The sequence below is a fragment of the Plectropomus leopardus genome, chromosome 15, assembly GCF_008729295.1.
Source record: "Plectropomus leopardus isolate mb chromosome 15, YSFRI_Pleo_2.0, whole genome shotgun sequence".
Taxonomy (NCBI): Eukaryota; Metazoa; Chordata; class Actinopteri; order Perciformes; family Serranidae; genus Plectropomus; species Plectropomus leopardus.
In genome coordinates this window covers 9,047,579-9,067,123 of record NC_056477.1, presented here as the reverse complement: position 1 = coordinate 9,067,123, position 19,545 = coordinate 9,047,579, and the positions used below count along the sequence as shown (strand labels likewise).

Sequence of the window (19,545 nt, the reverse complement as noted above, 5' to 3'; positions counted from 1 at the left end):
ACAGTTTGAGACAGTTAATAGAAGATGATGGGTAATGCAGGGACAAACACTGCCATTGTTTGAGGGGACCATATGGGAAACATGAGGCCAGTTTTCTTGAAGGTCTTGTTAACCTGACTTTAGCTTAAGGGTTAAAGTTCATGGCTGATTTATCTATAGTTACTTCCAACAGTGTCAGTGGGATTTAATTATTTTCGAGGCAACATATCTATTACACCGCCTCTGGCGTTAAAAATAGAAAGAGGAAGCTTTCCATTACAGCATGTCATGCAGTTCACAATGATAACGGGGAAGATTAACCACACAAGTCATTTTTAAAGCAATGAGCCCATGAGTTCAGACAGAAGCAGAAAAAAAGATGTCGATTTTGCAAGCTCAACTCTTGCTAGCAGATTTTATAAACTGAGGCTTGCTGACTATTTCACTTTCATGAGTTTGTCATTAACAAAACCTTGTGTGGATGGTTTCCAGAGAAAAACATGTTGGGGCTTCAATTACCGGTGTGTAAACTCACTTTTTATAGCAACTTCATTAAAAATGTTGTTAGCTAACAATGTGCCAACTCTTGGCCTTGGATGACACACAAATTAAACGTTATTATTGAAGGTAGAAAACAAGTTATCCAGGCTCAGTAAAGTTTGCAGCTAACAGTAGAGTGAGTGTTCTTATGTTTTTGGTTTTATCGAACAATCCAAAGTCTGTAAGGTAAGTCTGTTGCATCTCAATACCATATTTAATAGCTGCAGTGTGAACACAGCCAGGGATCAATGGGTTCACTGCATTCAGCTGCATTTGCAGTGCAAAGCACCCAAACCCAAGTTTAATGACTGCACAGGTCATGTAGTAAAAGGATCTGGAATGATATGGAAAATTCCCAGCACAGTGCATTTGTGTGCTGAAGTCATTCCAAGACAGCATATGTTGCTTCCAAGTCCGCAGGGGTCAATATGTTTAAATAAAAGTCCTTCCAAGTCGGAAAGCTTTCAAGTCAAGAGTGAAAGCAGGTAAATCTGAACGTGTCCAACTCAACGTAAGCACTTCCAAGTGAATGTGACTGTGTCCAAGTTCTGAGTGAGAGAATGAGGTTAATGAGAAGCTTTTTAAAAGCTGAAGCACAATGAGTTCTATCATTATTGTGCCGTCACCACATCACACAACGCACTCATCAACCTATTAGCTCACATAGTCCTCCAGACATATGGATCCATTTTCCAGGCCTTGACCACATTGCTGCCTCTTTCTCTGTCCCTCTTGCTTTCTGTTTTCCCCCATACTCTTTGCACAGGAACAAGTGAGTGCAGCACTTTCCCCCCTTCCCTTCCCCTCTGAAGTTCCAGCTGCTGTAGACAGACTAATGTATTCCCCAGAGCTCAGGGGTAGACCACAGCCCCGAGAACGGACTGCGTCTTGCTACCAATAAACTCTAATTTCACATAGAAAAGGGAAGAGAAAGAAGACAGAAGTGAGCGATTAGGCTGAGGGAAAACCTAACTTTAAACTTTCTCACTCATAAACTGAAACAATTGTTTATTGATCATCTGAGGCTGCTTCTGGAGTCAGCTTTTATTTTCGAGAATGCTCTGAGGAAAAGAGTGAGGAGCACAGAGCGAAGGCAGACAGGAATGAGGGAGGGCAGGGTGAAAGATTAACGAGATGTATTCAGCACCAGCCAGGATATGAATTCATAAATTCACATATGGTAATTTTACGAGAAAAATAGCCCAATCCATGCCTGAGGGCACAGATATTTCTCTGAAAACATCTAAAGGCAAGAAGAGAAACGTGTAGGCTGACTTAATGTTTGTTTATATTTTAAATCCAGCGTCTTACTATTGTAGTGATATCAGCGTCAATATCTTTTTGATACTCTATGGATTCACTGCTTGTAAAGAGATTAAGGATATCTTCCTCATTTCTTGCTTTGATGCATTCACAGTTACTTTGGGTTTAGCTGGGATCAGAGATGTAAAACTGAGACTTGACATTTGGAATTAAGACTTAACCACAAAAACAAGGACTTGATACTTGACTTGGACTTGACAGTTGTGAGACTTGCCTTCCTGAAGAGTTGCCTTGAGTCTTGAAAGCAACAATTTGTTTAATTACCCTCCATATACTTTACAGGCCTGTACATCAAAGGGAATCGGTCTCTGCTAGGGCTGCAATTAAGATTAATGTCATATTTGATTAATCATCATTTTTCACCTATTAATTTTTGGCCTATAAAACATCAGAAAACATTTGAATTGCCCAACACAATTAGAGCCCAAGATAATGATGTCACCAAATGTCTTGTGTTGTCCAACCACCAGTCCAAAGTCCAAAACTATTCAACTAACTCTAGTGTTGACAGTAGACAGTAAACAATATATTCTGAAGTTTAAGTAAGGAGTCCGCAAGAATTGTGGACTCCTTACTTAAAACATTACTTAGAAGATTAATCAATTATCAAAGTCATTTATGATATAGACTATACCCTCGGTTATGTAAAGATACTATTAATGGGCCAACAACAATCATCAAGGTCTTGTCTCTGTTGCAAGTTTCTGCAAACCATGGATACATTATGTACATATCATATCAACATTTCCAAAGAGATGTAGTTCTAATAACATGTAAATGTGCTGACTCTATAATCAGGAGGTAAAAGGCATAGTGGATGGTGTAACGCATAGGCTGGATGGCTGCCAAGCTGCAGACCACTGTTGAAGACCAACAAACAAGAAATTATTATTCTAGTGGTGATTGTGCAGGTTTTTAGGATAGAACATGATCTTTTCCCATGTTTTTTTTTTTAAATACAGAGTTGTTGAAATTTAGAGGTTTAACATACCCCCTCTATTATAATGTCCAAATGTTACATATCTGTGGTTTACAGAAACATACAATGGCAACATTTTTTTGGTGACTGTGTTGCAGCATTTTGGAGCTTTTTTATCAGGTTGCACGGTCTTCACCTACAGATAAGCTCTAGTAGTCATTAAGTATAGATGTCAAAATTCTCCATTATTCTGGGTGCTTTTAGGACTTCATCTCTATACAAGAAGACTGTATAATACAGAAAAAGCGCTAGATTCAGGGGCATATCTAATGAGTGGCCTGGAGTGACATGGGCCACCCCTGAATCTGATTGGCCACCCCAGGTGCCATCCCGTTATGATTGGCTATCTGCCTAGTCAGTTTAAACTCTTTGATTTAAAAAAAGAAAGAACTTTTTCCTGTAAGTCTTGAGTGGCAGTAATATGCCAAAGTGGTGTCTAGCCTCCCAAAAGGCCACAGAAGAGGAGGAAAATCTGTTTATGATTTGGTGTGAAGCCATGGAGCAGCGGTTTATTTTACATTTGAGGGGTGTCACTCGGTTGTGTTGTGATTAGTAGGTCTATTTATGTTTTAAACTAAACTTTAAATAGGAGTGTAAGACACTGCAATGTCAGTAATTTAAAAAGGTATGGGTAGTGGGGACAAAAATGATAAAATGAAGCTATGCTGACACGTATGCCCACAGCAGCGCCTGTACTTCATGCCACCCCTGCATAAGTCAATGCCCCACTTGGGCCACTTCAGTAAAAAAATTTGGACACGCCACTTAAGCACTTGGGTGGACCTTAAGTGAAGACTGCTTTGTCAACTGCTGTTTCCAGTCAAGAATTAAACTTTTATAAACACCTTTTAAAAGAAAATTCTTTGCCATTTTAGTATTACTCAACTTGGATTTGCCCTCAGGGACTCCAGATTTTATTTGAGACTTGCTTTGACAGCGCTCCGTTGTCTATGCCTTCAGTAAACTGTCCTCGAATGAAGGAGGAATATTTCATAGCTGGAATTTACAGTTATTAATCTTTAGGTACTAAAATTAAATACCCTGTAGCTACAGGTTTGGATGACTATACTTTTCTTTTTCAAAAGTAATCCAAAATGACAAGTTTGCTCGCCCTCCTACCCTCTCATTATAACTCACTCCTCTAATTTCAGCCTCTATTAACTCTCACTAGTCCCACACACACATACACACATACATAGCAACTTCCCCTCATTAGCAGAAATGCCAGCTCCATCTAAATCATGTGGCCTTTCCAAAAGACCACATGTCTTCTGGGGCTTCATCACTGACTCATGGCCTGGATGACCCGCTCCAACTTCACACAATGACTTACACTCTAAAACAAGGATACTCATGACAGTTAATGTGTTTTCTGCCAGTGTGAAACCCCTGGATACATCTGGCTGTCATTCGATTACAATTAACCACCTTTATTACAATCACCTGTTGTTTACCGACCAGTAAGGTCACAAAGTCATGCAGAGGAATGCAACAAATACATTTTAAACTGGAAAATACTTCTGCATGCACTGTATTAACAAGGACTTTTGCAATGATTAAGCATGCATTAACAAGAACCCCAGTAATGAGACAAAACAGCACCTCCAGTTCCATTGTCTCAAAGTCATTGGGTTTTTTGAATGGGTTTAGCCTTAATAAGCTTTGTGGTGAACACAAGCTTAAGAGACTTTCACGTTTTATTATATGATTATGCTAGTAAATATCACACTTGAAAACTTTGAAGCTTTAATTTGTCTTAAAAAAGGGGTTGCTGACAAGTGGCTGTATAAGACTATAGAGTGTCATCACTCTAACTCGCACTGAAAATGTCATTACAGCCTTGTAGCAGTAGCAACACAACAGTAGTATAGTTTTTTTTAGCCTAGCAATAGCTTTCTACTTCTGGTGATTGCATTTAGGTTTCAAAAATCTTGAAAGTGGTGGCCATTTGTGAAGATTATCTTTTTGATCAAAATGTGCAAGTATCATTATTGTTTGTTTACTACAGAGCTCATTTTCTACAATGATCCAAAATCCAATGGAAAAATCCCATAGGCTTTTTAACAAGGGAACCAAGGCAACATTAGCTTCTGGGTTGGCCTACAAAAACATGCCATTTCTGGGCATTCTTTTGTTGGCCAGGATGTTAAGATATTTTTCGTGCTTCTGCAGTATGATCTATAAGCCATTCACGAATTTGCAGCAATCTGCAAAGGCAAACAAATCCCCCGAATGAAGACCAGCCTGTCATCAAAAGACAGAACAGCTTTCATTATAAGATGAACAAAAACAAAGCGTCTGTCACTGCTCTTTTCCGCACTCCTCGCTCACATTGTCGGCCAAACAAAAACCTGAATGTTTCAACCTCTTTTCAGTATTGGAAGTCTTTGTAATACACCTTGTGCTGCTGTCATGAGCATCTATTCAGCTGCGTCACCCAGCCATGAGAGCGGCTCCATAATGCACTCTGCTCTGACTCCCAGTCAATAGGCCCTGGATCTCTGCCATGCATTCCTTCACATGACTGTTTATTGTGATTAACATGTAATATGGATGCCTCTAGTCCAGTAGACAGAGAAATAAACACAGAAAGGGACATGGAGATAACCAGAAAGGATATGTCGCAAACATATATCCTATGCTGCGAAGTGTAGAAAGATATTTAACCCTCTGAAACCTGCAGAAACATCTCTTTGCTTATGCTGCTTTCAGACGCCTTTCACAAGTATTAATCCTTTGAAACCTGAGGAAATTGTGCAATTTCTTGAAATAACGTGGGAAGAAAGGCTATGAGCAACTTGGCAAGAAATTATGCTCAAATGTCAAGAGATTAATACATTTTGAAAAAAAAGAAAAAAGAAAAGCTGGGGAAAATGTCTAGGAAAAATTTGAAAAGCTAGGGAAAATAATTCTAATATAATATAATTATAAAAATTATCATAATTACACAATTAAAAACATGTTACAGAATTTTCATATTTTTTTAGGCAATTTTTCAGGGTCTTTGTTGCCCTTTTTAGACTTTATATTTCTTTCTTTCTTGTTTCAGGCAATTTTCATGTACTTTTTATTAGTTAATTGAATGATTTCTTGCTAATTTTGAGGTCATTTTTTTCTTCCGTTGTTCATTGCCTTCTTCCCCTGTTCTGGAGAGAAATCAAACCAATTTACTTAGGTTTCACAGAGTTAACTCTTTTCCTTTAAATATCATTGCTGGCTTTAAAGTAGCCACAGGCTTGTTATTGTCCCTGCAAGTCGTTCGTGAGAAGAGAAACTTCAGAGTATTTGCAGTCTGCCAAGTCTGAACACCAACAGGATCTGGACGGACTGGCAGCCAGCTGTCTTTTAAAGACCCATTTGGCTGCACCTGCATTCTCACTTTACTTCACTCGCAATCTGAATAATCTCCTAGACTTAGAGCACTTTTATGCTAGAATTTAATCTCCCAGCCTTCAAATTTCCCAACAGTTTAATGACAAGATAGTGAGTTAAAGTTTTGATCTTGTTTTACTGATTGAGAGCGCAGAAATTTTTGAGTACCTTTGCAAGTATTCTTATTCAAACGGACTCCTAAAACCTTACATAAATGCTCATTTGTAAAACCAACATCTACTGTTCTCATCCCGGAGGCCGGACAGAAGTATGGTTTTGTATTGAAGTGCATTGGTGGTTGTGACTGGACATGAGTAAATGAAATTCTTTGGGTCAAGAGCCAAAACACAAACAGACGGAGAAACCGAAGTTTAGTGGCAAAGTGGAGGAAATGAATCTTCCTGTAAACCTGTTTCTCTGGCCTTAATTAAACTGATCACACTGAACTACCAAACATTACATCTCTGCATAGGATGCCATTATTGTTTAGATCTCTTCTGTCATGACGCACCCCTCCCTCTGTGCGGTTATATGATTGGTAGGTATAGCTCACTAGGAGTTCCTACATGAAATTGGTCACAACAAGTTCTGTGGATCATCATGAGTAACCGGGTCATGATAATATAGTTTTACATTATATTAAAGAGGAGGCAAACATCTCTACAGCTGATATCTCCAATGCTCAAACTCACACCAAAACTATCTAGACTGATAAATAAAACTACAGGCAAGAGGAAAAATATGGATTTTTGTAGTCGAAAACTCTGACTGACCGGTGCATCGATCTTGATGAGGGCGATGTCTGATTTCTCATCCACATCTTTGATTTTGGCATCATAAGAGCCGCCACTCTTTAGCTCCACTTTGACCCGGTGCTTGTTGGCCACAACGTGGGCATTGGTCACAATCTGGCCATCTTCTGACACAACAAAGCCAGAACCACTGGCTACCGCCACCTCCCGCTTGGAATAGGTCATCCTGTGGGGAGAAGAAGAGGAGGGAGGTTGAGGAAGGGATTTGTGTATTCACTTCACTCTTTCAACAGGTCTCTTCTTCTAGAAAAACAAAATGAATAGACAGCAAAACCCATGCATGATGTAACTGCAGTGTAATACTTGAAAGTTGAAAGTTGAAAGCATTTTGGGTGTCAGCGCAGATTTTGTGAGCAGGAGGTAAATATCTAAACAGCAGGCAGGTAAGTACTCAAAGGTGAGCTGCAGGGATTAAGTATACATAATAACAGTAAGAGGAGGAAACAAATATGAACTGCAGAATTAATATATTCAACACAACCTGAATGAAACCTGCTTTCAAGTCAACCTGAGGCAGCGACAGCGGAGGAGGAAAGAAAAAAGAGAGGAGACAGATCTGAGTGAGGGAAAGATGGAAACGTGAAAATCAGAGAGCCGCAGATGTTCAAAGAGCCACTTTACAAGCCACAGTGACAGACACAACAGAGACGACACAGACGAAGAATGAAGGTGTCAAAGAAGGACGAGAAGCAGAGATAAAAGAGCATAAAAGCCAGTAAGATGATGAAAAGAAAAGATGCTGAAAGACTGAAGTGGATAGTAAGGTGCTCTACCAGCTGGTGTGGTCTGGTTAAGTACACAGGTGGGCTGTAAAGTGTGTTTCAGTCTGTCCCACACACACACACACATACACACACACACACACACAAACACGCACACACACAGGTGCACAGCTCTTACTTGCGGAAAAGTTCAATGTGAACCACAGACGGAGCAATTTTCTCCACCACGTCGGCGATGAAGTTGTATTTGTGTCTTGGGCTGTCTGGGTTGTCCTGAGCTGGAAATACAACACACACACACACACACACACACGTTAGGATACGTCAAACTAGTAAAAGTAAACAAAAGATGCACTGAAATACTGCATGATGTAAGAGCTGTGTGAGAATAGAAAACCAACCAATAAAACTGCTCTTTATCATAACACAGAGAGGAAAAGAAAAGATGACAGTTCATCTGCGGTTGAGACTGTCTAGGTCCGGTCTGACACACAGGAACACACTCATTTACAAACCGTAAACCTCACAAATAAATACTTAACCTTGACCTTTACCCTTGTTTTACGCCATGATTGTATAGACAGACTCTAAATTCTTTAACCATTAACAAATCTTTTGTCAAGATCTAATTGGTCCTCAAAATACCACTCTCACAGACAAACCGTCTGACACTGTATGTGTGAGGATTGCCAACTTCACTGAATCACCCATCCCGCCATCTATACAGCGTTGGGCAAGTCAGGAAATGTTGACTGATTTACCTGGTAATTAAGGTCTACCCAGACGACAGTTTAACCAAAGCCATGATTCAAGACTCCCCAGACCTTTCCATCTGAGCTTTTCATCCCTCCATGCGTAAACTCTCATTTTGCCACGTACCTCAAACTATTTTGTCTCACAAGGACAATTTTCACTCATTACATTCTCTGAGAAGGTCAGAATTTGTGAAAAGTAAAAGGCACCCATAAGCCCTAGGATATCAGTGATTGCAGTGAAGGGTTAAAGAAAGAGAAAGAGATTTTCCGCATGAGGTGCATTTAAGCTAACACAAAAATGGAATCAGCACCGTCTTGCCGTACTGAATGCTGCTAAATTATACAGTATGAAAACATTTGTTAACCCGCAGGGGGAAAATTTTGGTGTTATATCATCACTCCAGTCAACTTAACTGTCAGATAAATTCAATCCATCCATCCATCATCCATAATCCATCCATCCATTGACGAGACTGAGAGTCTACAGCATTGCTATGTGAGTCTACACTTAGGCTGATAACATCTACCATGTTCACCTATTAGTTTGGTGTGTTTGCATAGGCAACTAACATTTGTTTATTGGCACTAAACACAAAGTACAGCTGAGGCTAGTGGGAATGCAGTTAGTTTTACTGGACCAATAACGCTTTGACCTGATGATGGTGAGGTGATTGCTATTTTTCCTGAGACATGAGTGTTGTCTTTTACTCAAAACAAACAATAAATGTAAACCTCATTGGAATAGTCAGAACACCCAAAGTCAGTCAGATACATCTTCTGGGCACCATGAACATTATGAAATGCTGTGCCAACCAGGCCCCCAGGAAATGCCAATTTTCATAGTAGCCAAACAGTGGAACTGCAACTTCCTAGTATGTCTCTTTATGTGACTGGGCCAAAAACTACTTTCTCACATTGACTTAAATTAAGAAAGAGACATCTGTTAATCAGTGGCTACATTTTGATGAGGGTCACAACACCTTTTAAATGACTGGTTTCCATATCTAAATGTAATCCATTTGGTCTGACAACATTTGGAAAGTCTAGAAGAACCACAAAATTGAATAATTTTATCCTGATTTAAGTTAACAGAGTGCTCAACCAGAGGAAGTTGACCCAGCCAGCGGAAGTCTCTTGTGCGCTTGCGCTATGGGCCCAATGATGCAGATGGATCACTGGGTAATTTTATAGGTGGCAGCTGAACGTCTCTGGCTTCATGCACCACTGAGTAGCTTAATGGGAATAAACCGGTTACTTCCTCCAATGCTTTATCCAGGTCTTTTTGAAATTCCATGGTGCCAGCCTATCTAAAATATTAAGACTTTTCACAGACTGACTGTAAATATGAGAGAAAAAGTGGATAACCAAAGTCATTAGGTTTCATCCACAGGCTGCATAAAATAATGGATGTAGAAAGTTTGACATCACCCATGGGTTTGGGGATTGCCATTTTAAAGCCTTGAGTATAGCAGCTGTCTATTTTTTGAGCAAGAAGTGACCATATTCGGATGACAGGTTGAAGCGTGGGGTGAATCTGACTTATAGACTGTGGTTATGCCTCACAGAAAGCCCGTCACCATTAGTTTTGCATAATTTCTAGCTTTGATAAAGTGTAAACACGTGAGTTATATAAAAATTCACAGTGGTGCTTATCTCTTGAGCTGATAAACTAACTACAGAGACCAAGGATGTAAACATTTGTATTTTCTGCTGTAAAGACATTTTAACATGGGTATCTATGGGGACTGATTCACTTCTGAAGCCAGCCTCAATTGGCCATTCAAGGAACTGTATTTTTTGGCACTTTGGCTTAATTTTTCAATCCCCACAGTTGCTGCTTGGTTTTATAATATGGGGAACATGATTATCTGTGCAAAAATCATTGAAAACCATCTAACAGTTGTTGAAATATTTTGGTCTATTCATAAGTGTTGGACTGACTGACCTACATCCCCAGAGCCATGTTGCTACCAAAAGAGAAGTCGGTCAAAACCAAATGGAACCACTTTTATCCAAACCTCCACATATACAGTATCTTCCCTGTTGAAACTTAAAGCTACAAATTAAACATTAAATCTGATAAATGTCACCCATGCTTTTCACCACAGTAAGACAGAGAAGTAATGGAAAGACTAGAGTCATTTTCCCCATGTTAGCTTCACACCCGGGGGTTGGTGGTCAGCTCTGATAGGATTACAGTTAGAGAGAGTCGGCCCAGTGTCCAGAACCTGTGTTGTTTCTGGAGCGTCCATACAGGCTCTCAGTCTCTTCCACTTCACTATGTTACGATGAGTGCTGCCACATGAGGAAATGTACTTCCAGCGACGTACTGCTACAACTGCAAAGCCATGTGATGATAGTAGACTTATAGGCCCAGTGGATGAATTGCTAGAGATGGGAAATCATGAATCAGAGGTTGTACACAGTTCAGTTACATTAAAGAGCCCGTCCAAGCCGTTGCTGCCTGATTTATACACTGCTGGAGATTATTTCACTGCTGAACTGAGCTTTGAGAGGCTCTACTGTTGTAGAATTAAGTTGACTTATGAGCAGCAGTCTCCTGAAATGCCAAAAAATTGCTAATTCATCCTTAAATTTGAAATCCTGACTGTCACTGATGTGTGAAGAGAGAGTGCATGTAAAGCTTTCTGATTACTGTCTAATCCACATATTACGGCTGTCTCACTGTTTCTTGGGATCAACATTTCTCCACCTACTGAATTCTTGCCAGAGGCTGACTCTGGAGGGTCTGTACTTGCATCATTTAGTACACAGATATTTGGCTTTTATAAAATTTATATACTTAAATATGTATATAACAGGGTAAGAAGGGTGATATCCAAAACAATATAAGTATTTGTCACAGCAGAAATGTTTCAAGCAAAAGTGAACAGATAAGGCTGACAAGCTTGCTGTAATAACTGTAACAATCATACTGCTCCCCCAGTTGCACTATAGTTGGCAAAGCATGCAGCTCCGTTAACTTATGCTCATGTTTCGATATTGTCAATGCTTGAAAGAGCCAATGGAGGTTACCTCTGGGTCACTATGACACTAGAAACTGCTCTGGCACTAATACAATGTACTATGAGCTGTAATTGTAAATGAGCTGAAGTATATAGCTCAACCTCAACAGCTTGTTAGCTGCATTACTGGATAGTTTACTTACAAATCTCTATCTATAATTAGCCTATACAAGTGTGCTAGGTTGTACTAGATCTTTAAGTACTTGCAAGGATCATTTCACAATTCAATAAAAATAGGACAAAATCAAACTAATAGAAATATAAAATCTGCAACATCCATGACAAGGGGGTTTTCTGCCACTGTTTCAAACATTAAAACATGATGACCTATATTGGGATGTCAGCAATCCTGTATTTTAGCAGCTTTATTTCGTCAGCTGCAGTTTGATTAATCATTTAAACATGTGAGCAAGTGCCAGTCATTTGGAAATAGTCTATTTTAAACTTGGTGAAAAAGGAACCCCTAGGTTCTAAAAATATCTATTTATATGTATGGGGAAAAACTGTCTCAAAAGTTGTAGACGTGAAGTAATGCCATTAACTCTGACAATGAGGTCTTCCATTTAGTTTTGATTTAACTGATTAAAGTTGTTTGCTAACCAACTGGTACTAGCAGATCTTGTATAGCCAAGACAACCTTTCAATCATTTGCACGGTCTGTCTAATTTTTTCTGATTAAAGGAGAGATCCATTATCATTTATAAGTGAAGAAAATGCAACCAAAACTGAGACCATACTATGATCAGGAGGTAATAAAGGGGAAAATGATTCAAGACTATAGTTGTATGTGGAAGATGATCAAATTCCAACTCTGTCATAACTTAAGTCAGTTTACATTAAGTAAATATTTCCCCCATGTGGAGGATATATTGAGGTTAGAGCTCAACTTTATTAAGCTTGAATAAAAGATCCCAATAAAGTTAAGCAACAGTTAACAGTGATCAGATGTCTAAAACATTATTCCTGGAGCCAAATCAAGCATTCATTAACAGTAAACCATTCAACCACAACATTTTAAAGAAGAAGCTTGTGTAAAGGCGCTCTCTTATTCTCGCTCTTTCAGGGACACACACACACAAAGCCCCCTACCCTCATCGCCCCATATACCCATTACCCCCTCCCCTCTCTTCACACTGACCTTCACCACACGGGTCCTTGCTCAAGATCTCAGCTTCTTTTCTTTTCAATTTTCCCATACATACAGTAGTACCCACTGTTTTATTGGCGCCTGCAGGCGGAAGCAGTTATTTTCTGATCCCCCAGACTAGAATAACTAGATGTGAATACAGTAAGGTCAGCTCCCCTTCTTCATGCATTGATACTCACACACACAGTTTCTCTACTATTGAACAACCTGAGGCCCACCAGAGCCAGGCTTATGGTAAATGAAATAGAAACCTAACTTTATTTTTGTATAGAAAGGTACCACTTCGAGAATCATGGAAATAACAGTCACTTAGCTATGTTAATGATATTATACAAGTATTTCAAGTAAGTCATTGATTTTGGCTCAACAGATGCGAATGTTTGGGCACTAAAGTGTAACAGCATGACCCATTTAGTCTTGATGAGGATCTGTTTTTCTGAAGTTAAGACGATATACTGTTGAGCTTTTTTGCTGTTTATAATATCACAATGACACACTGGCACCATTTTGTGACTCACTGTGCAACAGTATGAGTAACTCAAACTAACCTAATTTTTCCATGTCTAATTTAATTTCAGTTTATCCCATTTTAGCTCAGTGTAAACTCAAATAATTTAATGTGGGACACGTGGGACTTGCAGGCTATGGCAGAACACAATCCAATCAGAAACACACATCTGAGTAAGTTGTGGCAGTTTAAAAACCCTTTAACACCTGGGCTGACATCAGTTTTCTTGTGTTGAATTGAGATGCCTTTCACCAGCATTTAAACCTCTGAAACCCAAGAGAAATAGTTTGATTTTTTTCAGAAACACATGAAAAAAAAAACATAATGAGCAACTTGAAAAGAAATCGTCTGCAAACTGAAAACAAGTTAAAGGTGACAAGGAAGTCATCTGAAAATTAGCTGAGGGGAATTATTATATATGATCAAAATGGAGGAAAAACATCCAGAAAACTACATTTATAATTTTCTAAATTATATATTTAAATTTAATATATATATATTCTTATTTTTTAGATAATTTTCTGGTAACTTTTTACTAATTTCTTGCTGGTTTTCTGGCCATTTTTTGTTAAGTTGCTTGTTGCCCTCTTCCCATGTTTTTGAAAGAAATCAAGCAAATTTGCTAAGCTTTAAAATATAAGCAGCTGTACAGTAAGTTTAAAATCCGATCAAAACTATTTCAGGTTTTGTTGTCATGGAATTTGGAGTCTATGCAACATTTAGTCAGGTTTATCATGGTCGATCAGTGACTATAATGGCAGACAGAGCAGACAGGAGGTATGTGGGCTTCAGAAGTTGCATCAGGTTTGTTCGCCTTATCGGTGTGATTTGGAGAGGGAGGACACATAAACACATTGGGGTCAGAATAAGTTGAGATTCATAGGCGCATGAAAGGAAAGGATGTCTTTGAAAGAGGCTGCAGCAAAGATGGTCCAGCGGAAAGAGAAATGAAAAAATAATGAGCAAGAGAATTACAGGCATCACGAACAGGAAGCAAGACAGATGAGGAAAACAGACAGACGTGCAGAAACAGGAGCAGCAGAGACAGACTAATAGAACAACATTTAAAAAGGGGAAAAGAGACGCTCACAAAGATGATCTTATAATATTATGAGTGGCTGAGACAAGTCGGGGAAGAATGTGCGTAATCAGCACATGTCACTAGCTGGAGTCACAGAGTGCATTCTGCAACACCAGCTCTGGCATTACAGTTACTCAGCAGCCAAACATTGCATTGGGTTTACAGTTGGATTAAAGTCTGACAACAAGTTCAACCTTTTGATAAAGTTTTAGATTGTTTAAGCGGCCCCTGTATGCAATTCATAGTCAAAAATGGGTAATTTAGGGCATCCTGGTCAGCTCATAGATGCACAACATGTATATTGCACATCATCCTTCTCTAATCCTCAGTATTTTCCCGTCAGTCTCTACATGATCGCTCTCAATAAAGGCCTTAAAATGCCAAAAAAGTGGGTCACTTTAAACAAATACAACCCCAAGGTCACAAAAATATTTGACCTAATTTTCTTTGCCAAAACGAACAACTTGCATAATCAACGTCTTTATGGCCCAGAGACGAAATGACATCATGCAAAGTGTACTTGCATATGTTTTCATAACATGGGGCCAAGTCAAAAGGGTAGTTACTGTAAAGGCGCTCAGAGGGGGAGTTGAGTTTCTATTCAGTTTCACAGTCTTGATCACATTTTATGCTAAAGTATATTTAAAACATGAGAGATGCTTCTGCATAGAGCATTATTGGGCAACAGCTTAGTCATCTGATTTACCAAATGAAATGTGACTGGTTTTATTACAGCTATGGAAATTTTCCCTGGGTGCCTTGGAAAATCAATAGCCCTCACCACAGTCTTGCACTGCTTCAGACATGGTTAGCAGCCTGGGCATGACTTAACTATTTAAGTTGCTTACACGACTGACAAACAAATGTGGCGATGCAGTCTGCCCTACCACCGCGCCCACACGGTTTTTGATGTACATGTAAACCTTTCCCCAAAATACGGGTTGCTAATTCTGTGTTTTCCTCGGTGTCTCCTGCCTGTTTTAAACTCTCTTCAACGTAGGAGGAATTATGGCTTTGAATCAGCGCCAGGCATTCCTTCATGTGACTGTTAAGTGTGATTTATGAGTGACAACAGAAACACAGAGAGAGAAAGAAGAGAGAGGAAAGAGTTGGGGGGTTGTGGAGGAGGAAGGGGGAAAAGGTAAGTTTCCGAGCTTTGAGGTAAGTTATAGGTCTTTGAGGCAACAGGTGTTGAAGTTCTTCATTCAGAAGCTTCCAACTGCAGATGTGGTGCTCACTTCAGGTGGATGTATGTTAAACACACACACCAAAAACTGATACAATGTCTTTACCACCTGTACCAAATGTGTGCAAGTGTTGTTTTCACTCCTGGATATTTCATATGTTTAAGGATATGTCACACAAGCAGCATTAATGATGATGAATGACTCACTGATTAAATTGTACAGATTGTGCATTCTCAGCAGGGCTGTCTCATAGAGCAGCAGAAGTGGAGAATGATGTCTGTTATTATTGAGCTCCACTGGTTAGGGTGAAATACTTTTAGCATGACATTCTGATGAAGTGGGGGTCCATACTGAAACCTACGGGTGAGGGCGCCTTTTTTTATCGTTCAAAAAAAAATTAAAGGCAAAAGCTGTCCAGAATACAAAATTACAAGTACTGTATAAAAACTAGAATAGGACAAAATGTACAGTTAACATATTCTCTTAAGGTCCAAACACGCCAAACTGACATAAAAAACTAGCAGCCACGAAGCCAACTGTTGCGTTGCCCTCAAGTCCTTTGTGTTTGGGCCAAAATGTTGCATGTGAACACACTGCAAAAACTACAACTGACGGCCAACCAGTATATATGTTCTATATCTGCATAAGAGGAAGTAACTCTCCAACAAAGCATATATACCACGTGCCAGTGAACAGTTACACAAACCATCAGGCAATGCTTCTGCTAAAGAGCTCAATGGCTAATGAAAAACAATCTTACTTTATATAAAAAGTTTGTGTTGATCTCACTTCAACATGCTGAAAAAGACGTCAAGGGTCGACGAAGGCCAACGTCAAGGGATACACCGCAGCGACTAGGGCGACTGATGCTCACAGAAAGTCTAACATTGACAATAAGCCTTTGTAATGTTTGCTATTTATCATTATTGTTTGTAAGCAAAATCATTTATTTTGGGTGATTTCCCATTAGCTCTGGTTCTCTTTAGTAATAAATGCAATAAATATAAAAAATATGTTGATAAAAAATAATAATAATGATAATAATGATGATATGGAAGGAGGGGGGCACCAGGTGAAGCTTACCCAGGGCACTGACTATGTTAGATCCAGCACTGCAGACACCACAATTGTATCACATCAGTCCTGTTTAGTAACAGCCTATATCAAACTTATCAGACTTTGAACATTCCTTTCAGCTCAGCTAATGCAGACTGCCGTGGCGTGAACTGTATTGTATAAAACAATCAAACGGATTATAGCCATGTGACTGCTGGTTATGCATGCCAGAGATAAAGAGAAAAAAAGGCTCAGATCAAGCTTTACATCAGGGGAGCTCATGACTTCATCCAACCGGGCAAAAGTAGAAAACAGTTCTCTGATCGAGTCTAATTGTAATGCAGGAACAAGAGGGAAATACAGCTGAATGGTCACTCTTGTTATCCTGGACACATGGGGATTGTGTGCCACTGAGTGCAGCTCCAACATCTGTGTGAGGTTTAAACCACAGAACGTGCAGTGAGGAGTTCAGGGATCATGATGTGAAGAAAATGTACAATTTGCTGTAGCCAATGTGGAAATGCTGTGACTGACTTCCAGATTTATAACTATACCTCGGGTTCATGTTATTTGGCAAAAGAGCCTTTATGTCTGCCGCTCCATATATGTAGAATCTTCTGCTGAAGGATTTAAATTTGCACTCATTGGTTCCTTTAGGTTGTTTCAAAGCGCTGTTACAGGACTTGTCTATGTCATCTGCTAATGTCAGGGTGTATCTTAGCTGGTGTTTTCATTTTTCTTGTTCTTATGGTTCAGTTATAGCATATATTGACATACTTTTTGTCATTTCTTTAGTAAATCAATTTTGTGTTTTGAAGTTGCATTTTATGTTGTCTGTCTGTTACTTATATAGCTGCCTGTCTCGGCCAGGACACTCTTGAAAGGGTGATTTTTTTCCCAGTAAAATACAATATTACATAAAATGTGTCAAAGGGAAAACAGCCCAATGCATTATAGCTTAACTCAACAGAAATTGTCCCAAACCATCCAACTTTTTACTCAGTCTTATCAACATCCTTTGTGTTTCGGGGTCTCTTCTGACCAAAACCACGTACCTTTCCCGCAGGCTCCCCGCTGAATGAAAAGAACAGGTGGCTGCTGCAGCTTCTGCGCCCGGCGGCTGACCCTCTTCAGCTCGCAGATATTCCGGTAGGACACCCCATCGCTTCCACAAACCGGCTCGGTGGCTTTGCAGACGCAAGTCCCACTCTTGCTTCTCCTCCTCACGGTGATAGTGTACGCCACCCCGCCGGACACCGAGCACTCCAGCCCCTCTCCGCACAGCGGGTCCCCGAGCTTCCCAATGCCGCCGCAGGCTTCGCCCTCGCCAGACGCGCACACCAGGCAGCAGTGGCAGGCGTCGAGGCTCTGTCCCGCCGGGCAGTCCGCCGGCAACCGGGGACACATCGACTTGTCACACCGAGCAGGACATCCGATAACATAGCGGCTGGAGATTTGCGCATCTGCCGGCACAGACGCAAAGGCTACGATTACGCACAACAGTGACCAAAACATGACTCTAAAGAAATATAAGTTTTAAAAGTTAAATAGAAAAGTTTAAAGAGTTTCAAAAGCTCGCTCTCTGCTTGCAGTGTAATGGGATGAGAGAGCTCAGTAGTAGTGAGGGGGGGAGTCACTTCAGCTGGAGAGGCATTTAACAGAAACTCCACTGCGCAGCCAATTACGCGACTTTACGTTCGTGCTGGCGCTGCATCACAGACGCAACTCACTTTGGGGATAATCACAACAAGCCTGGTGATTGGTGCGTTTACGGGAACGGAAGAGCTGCGTTATTGACCACTGAGGACAAAGTGAAAACAGGAAAGTGTGGATGATCATGCATGGGAGTTGATGCACAATGAACTGCATTTATCTAAGAGCTTGGACACTAAACTTCAAATATAGTAACAGCATTGCAAGAAAGTAAGTTGTATGTACATATTTCTGTTGCTTCCCTCCAAGGAGGGATTGAGAAGGTCAAGGTTATCTACACTGTAAAATCTGACAAGTCAGTTTAATTCAAGTGTTGTATTTACTTCATTCACACACTTGTATATTCTTAAGCTTCTCCACATGCAAAATCCTTTTCATCATGACACGAAACTGTTCAGTTAAGGCAACAAACTTAACAACTACACAAAATTACAACTAAATACAACTAAATTTTAAGTAAACTTTACAAATAGATATGAAATAAGCCTAACTTAAAACTACATGTTAAATGTACTTACCTTAATAAAGGCATTTGGTTTCCTAGACTTTTTAAAGTAAGATCAGCTTGTGAGTTTACAGTGTAAAAGCACCTCTTAGACAACTCAGAGAAACGCTTAAGGAGGTTTCAGTTGTGCCAATGTTTGCTGATATTGGCACTGACCCTGATTTAATTATTTACAAACACATAAAAATAGAAAACTAAAAACCAAGCAGTGGAAGGAGCCACACAGCCCAGATGTTTAATATGCTTCACAGCCCTCCACACATCCTGCAGGCCTATTTCCTACATGTTTTCTTTTTTTTTTTTTTTTTTTTTTTACAACTGCCTTTATGAATTAGTCACTCCTGGCACACACACACACACAAGCCCTATGGCTAATTGGGAAAATCAGTGGTGGAAAAAAGTGGATTGTGGGATTTGCAGAGTTAATGTAGCACTTAAGCAGCCCTTATAAACAGCCAAATTTGTTGTAATTGGAAAAATGCAAGAGAACATAATTTATGAACTTATCCCAGCTCCATGATGTATATGTATGTATAAGCAGCCAGCTAGCAGAGGAATAAAGCAAGGACATCCAAATGACAGTAATTATTGCATCCCAAGTTCAAAAGCAAATCAATTAACCTAAATTTAGAAAAACATATTTAAAATTATGTTACAGAATTATTAGAATTTTTAAGCACTTTTTCCCAGGTCATTTACTTGTTTGTTTGTTTGTTTGTTTGTTTGTTTGTTTAACTTTCTTTTTTTCATTTTTTTGTGCTTTTTTAAATTTTTCAATTTTTTGATGATTTTCAGGTAATTTTCTTGTACTTTTTTTTTTTTATCATTTTCTTGCTAATT

The 19,545-nt window shown here is 39.5% G+C and overlaps 1 protein-coding gene across 1 annotated transcript in view; it reads right to left on the bottom strand.

The window, feature by feature from the left end:
* Positions 1–18,094, bottom strand: part of htra1a (HtrA serine peptidase 1a) — a 32,977-nt gene extending 14,883 nt beyond the window's left edge. The window contains exons 1-3 of the mRNA XM_042502157.1: positions 17,543–18,094; positions 7,906–8,005; positions 6,967–7,171 (exon numbers count right to left, since the gene is read on the bottom strand). Of these exons, the coding sequence (XP_042358091.1) occupies positions 6,967–7,171; positions 7,906–8,005; positions 17,543–18,002 (765 nt within the window). The 5' untranslated portion in view covers positions 18,003–18,094. The remainder of the gene's footprint in view (positions 1–6,966; positions 7,172–7,905; positions 8,006–17,542) is intronic.
* Between the last annotated feature and the right edge of the window lie 1,451 nt (positions 18,095–19,545).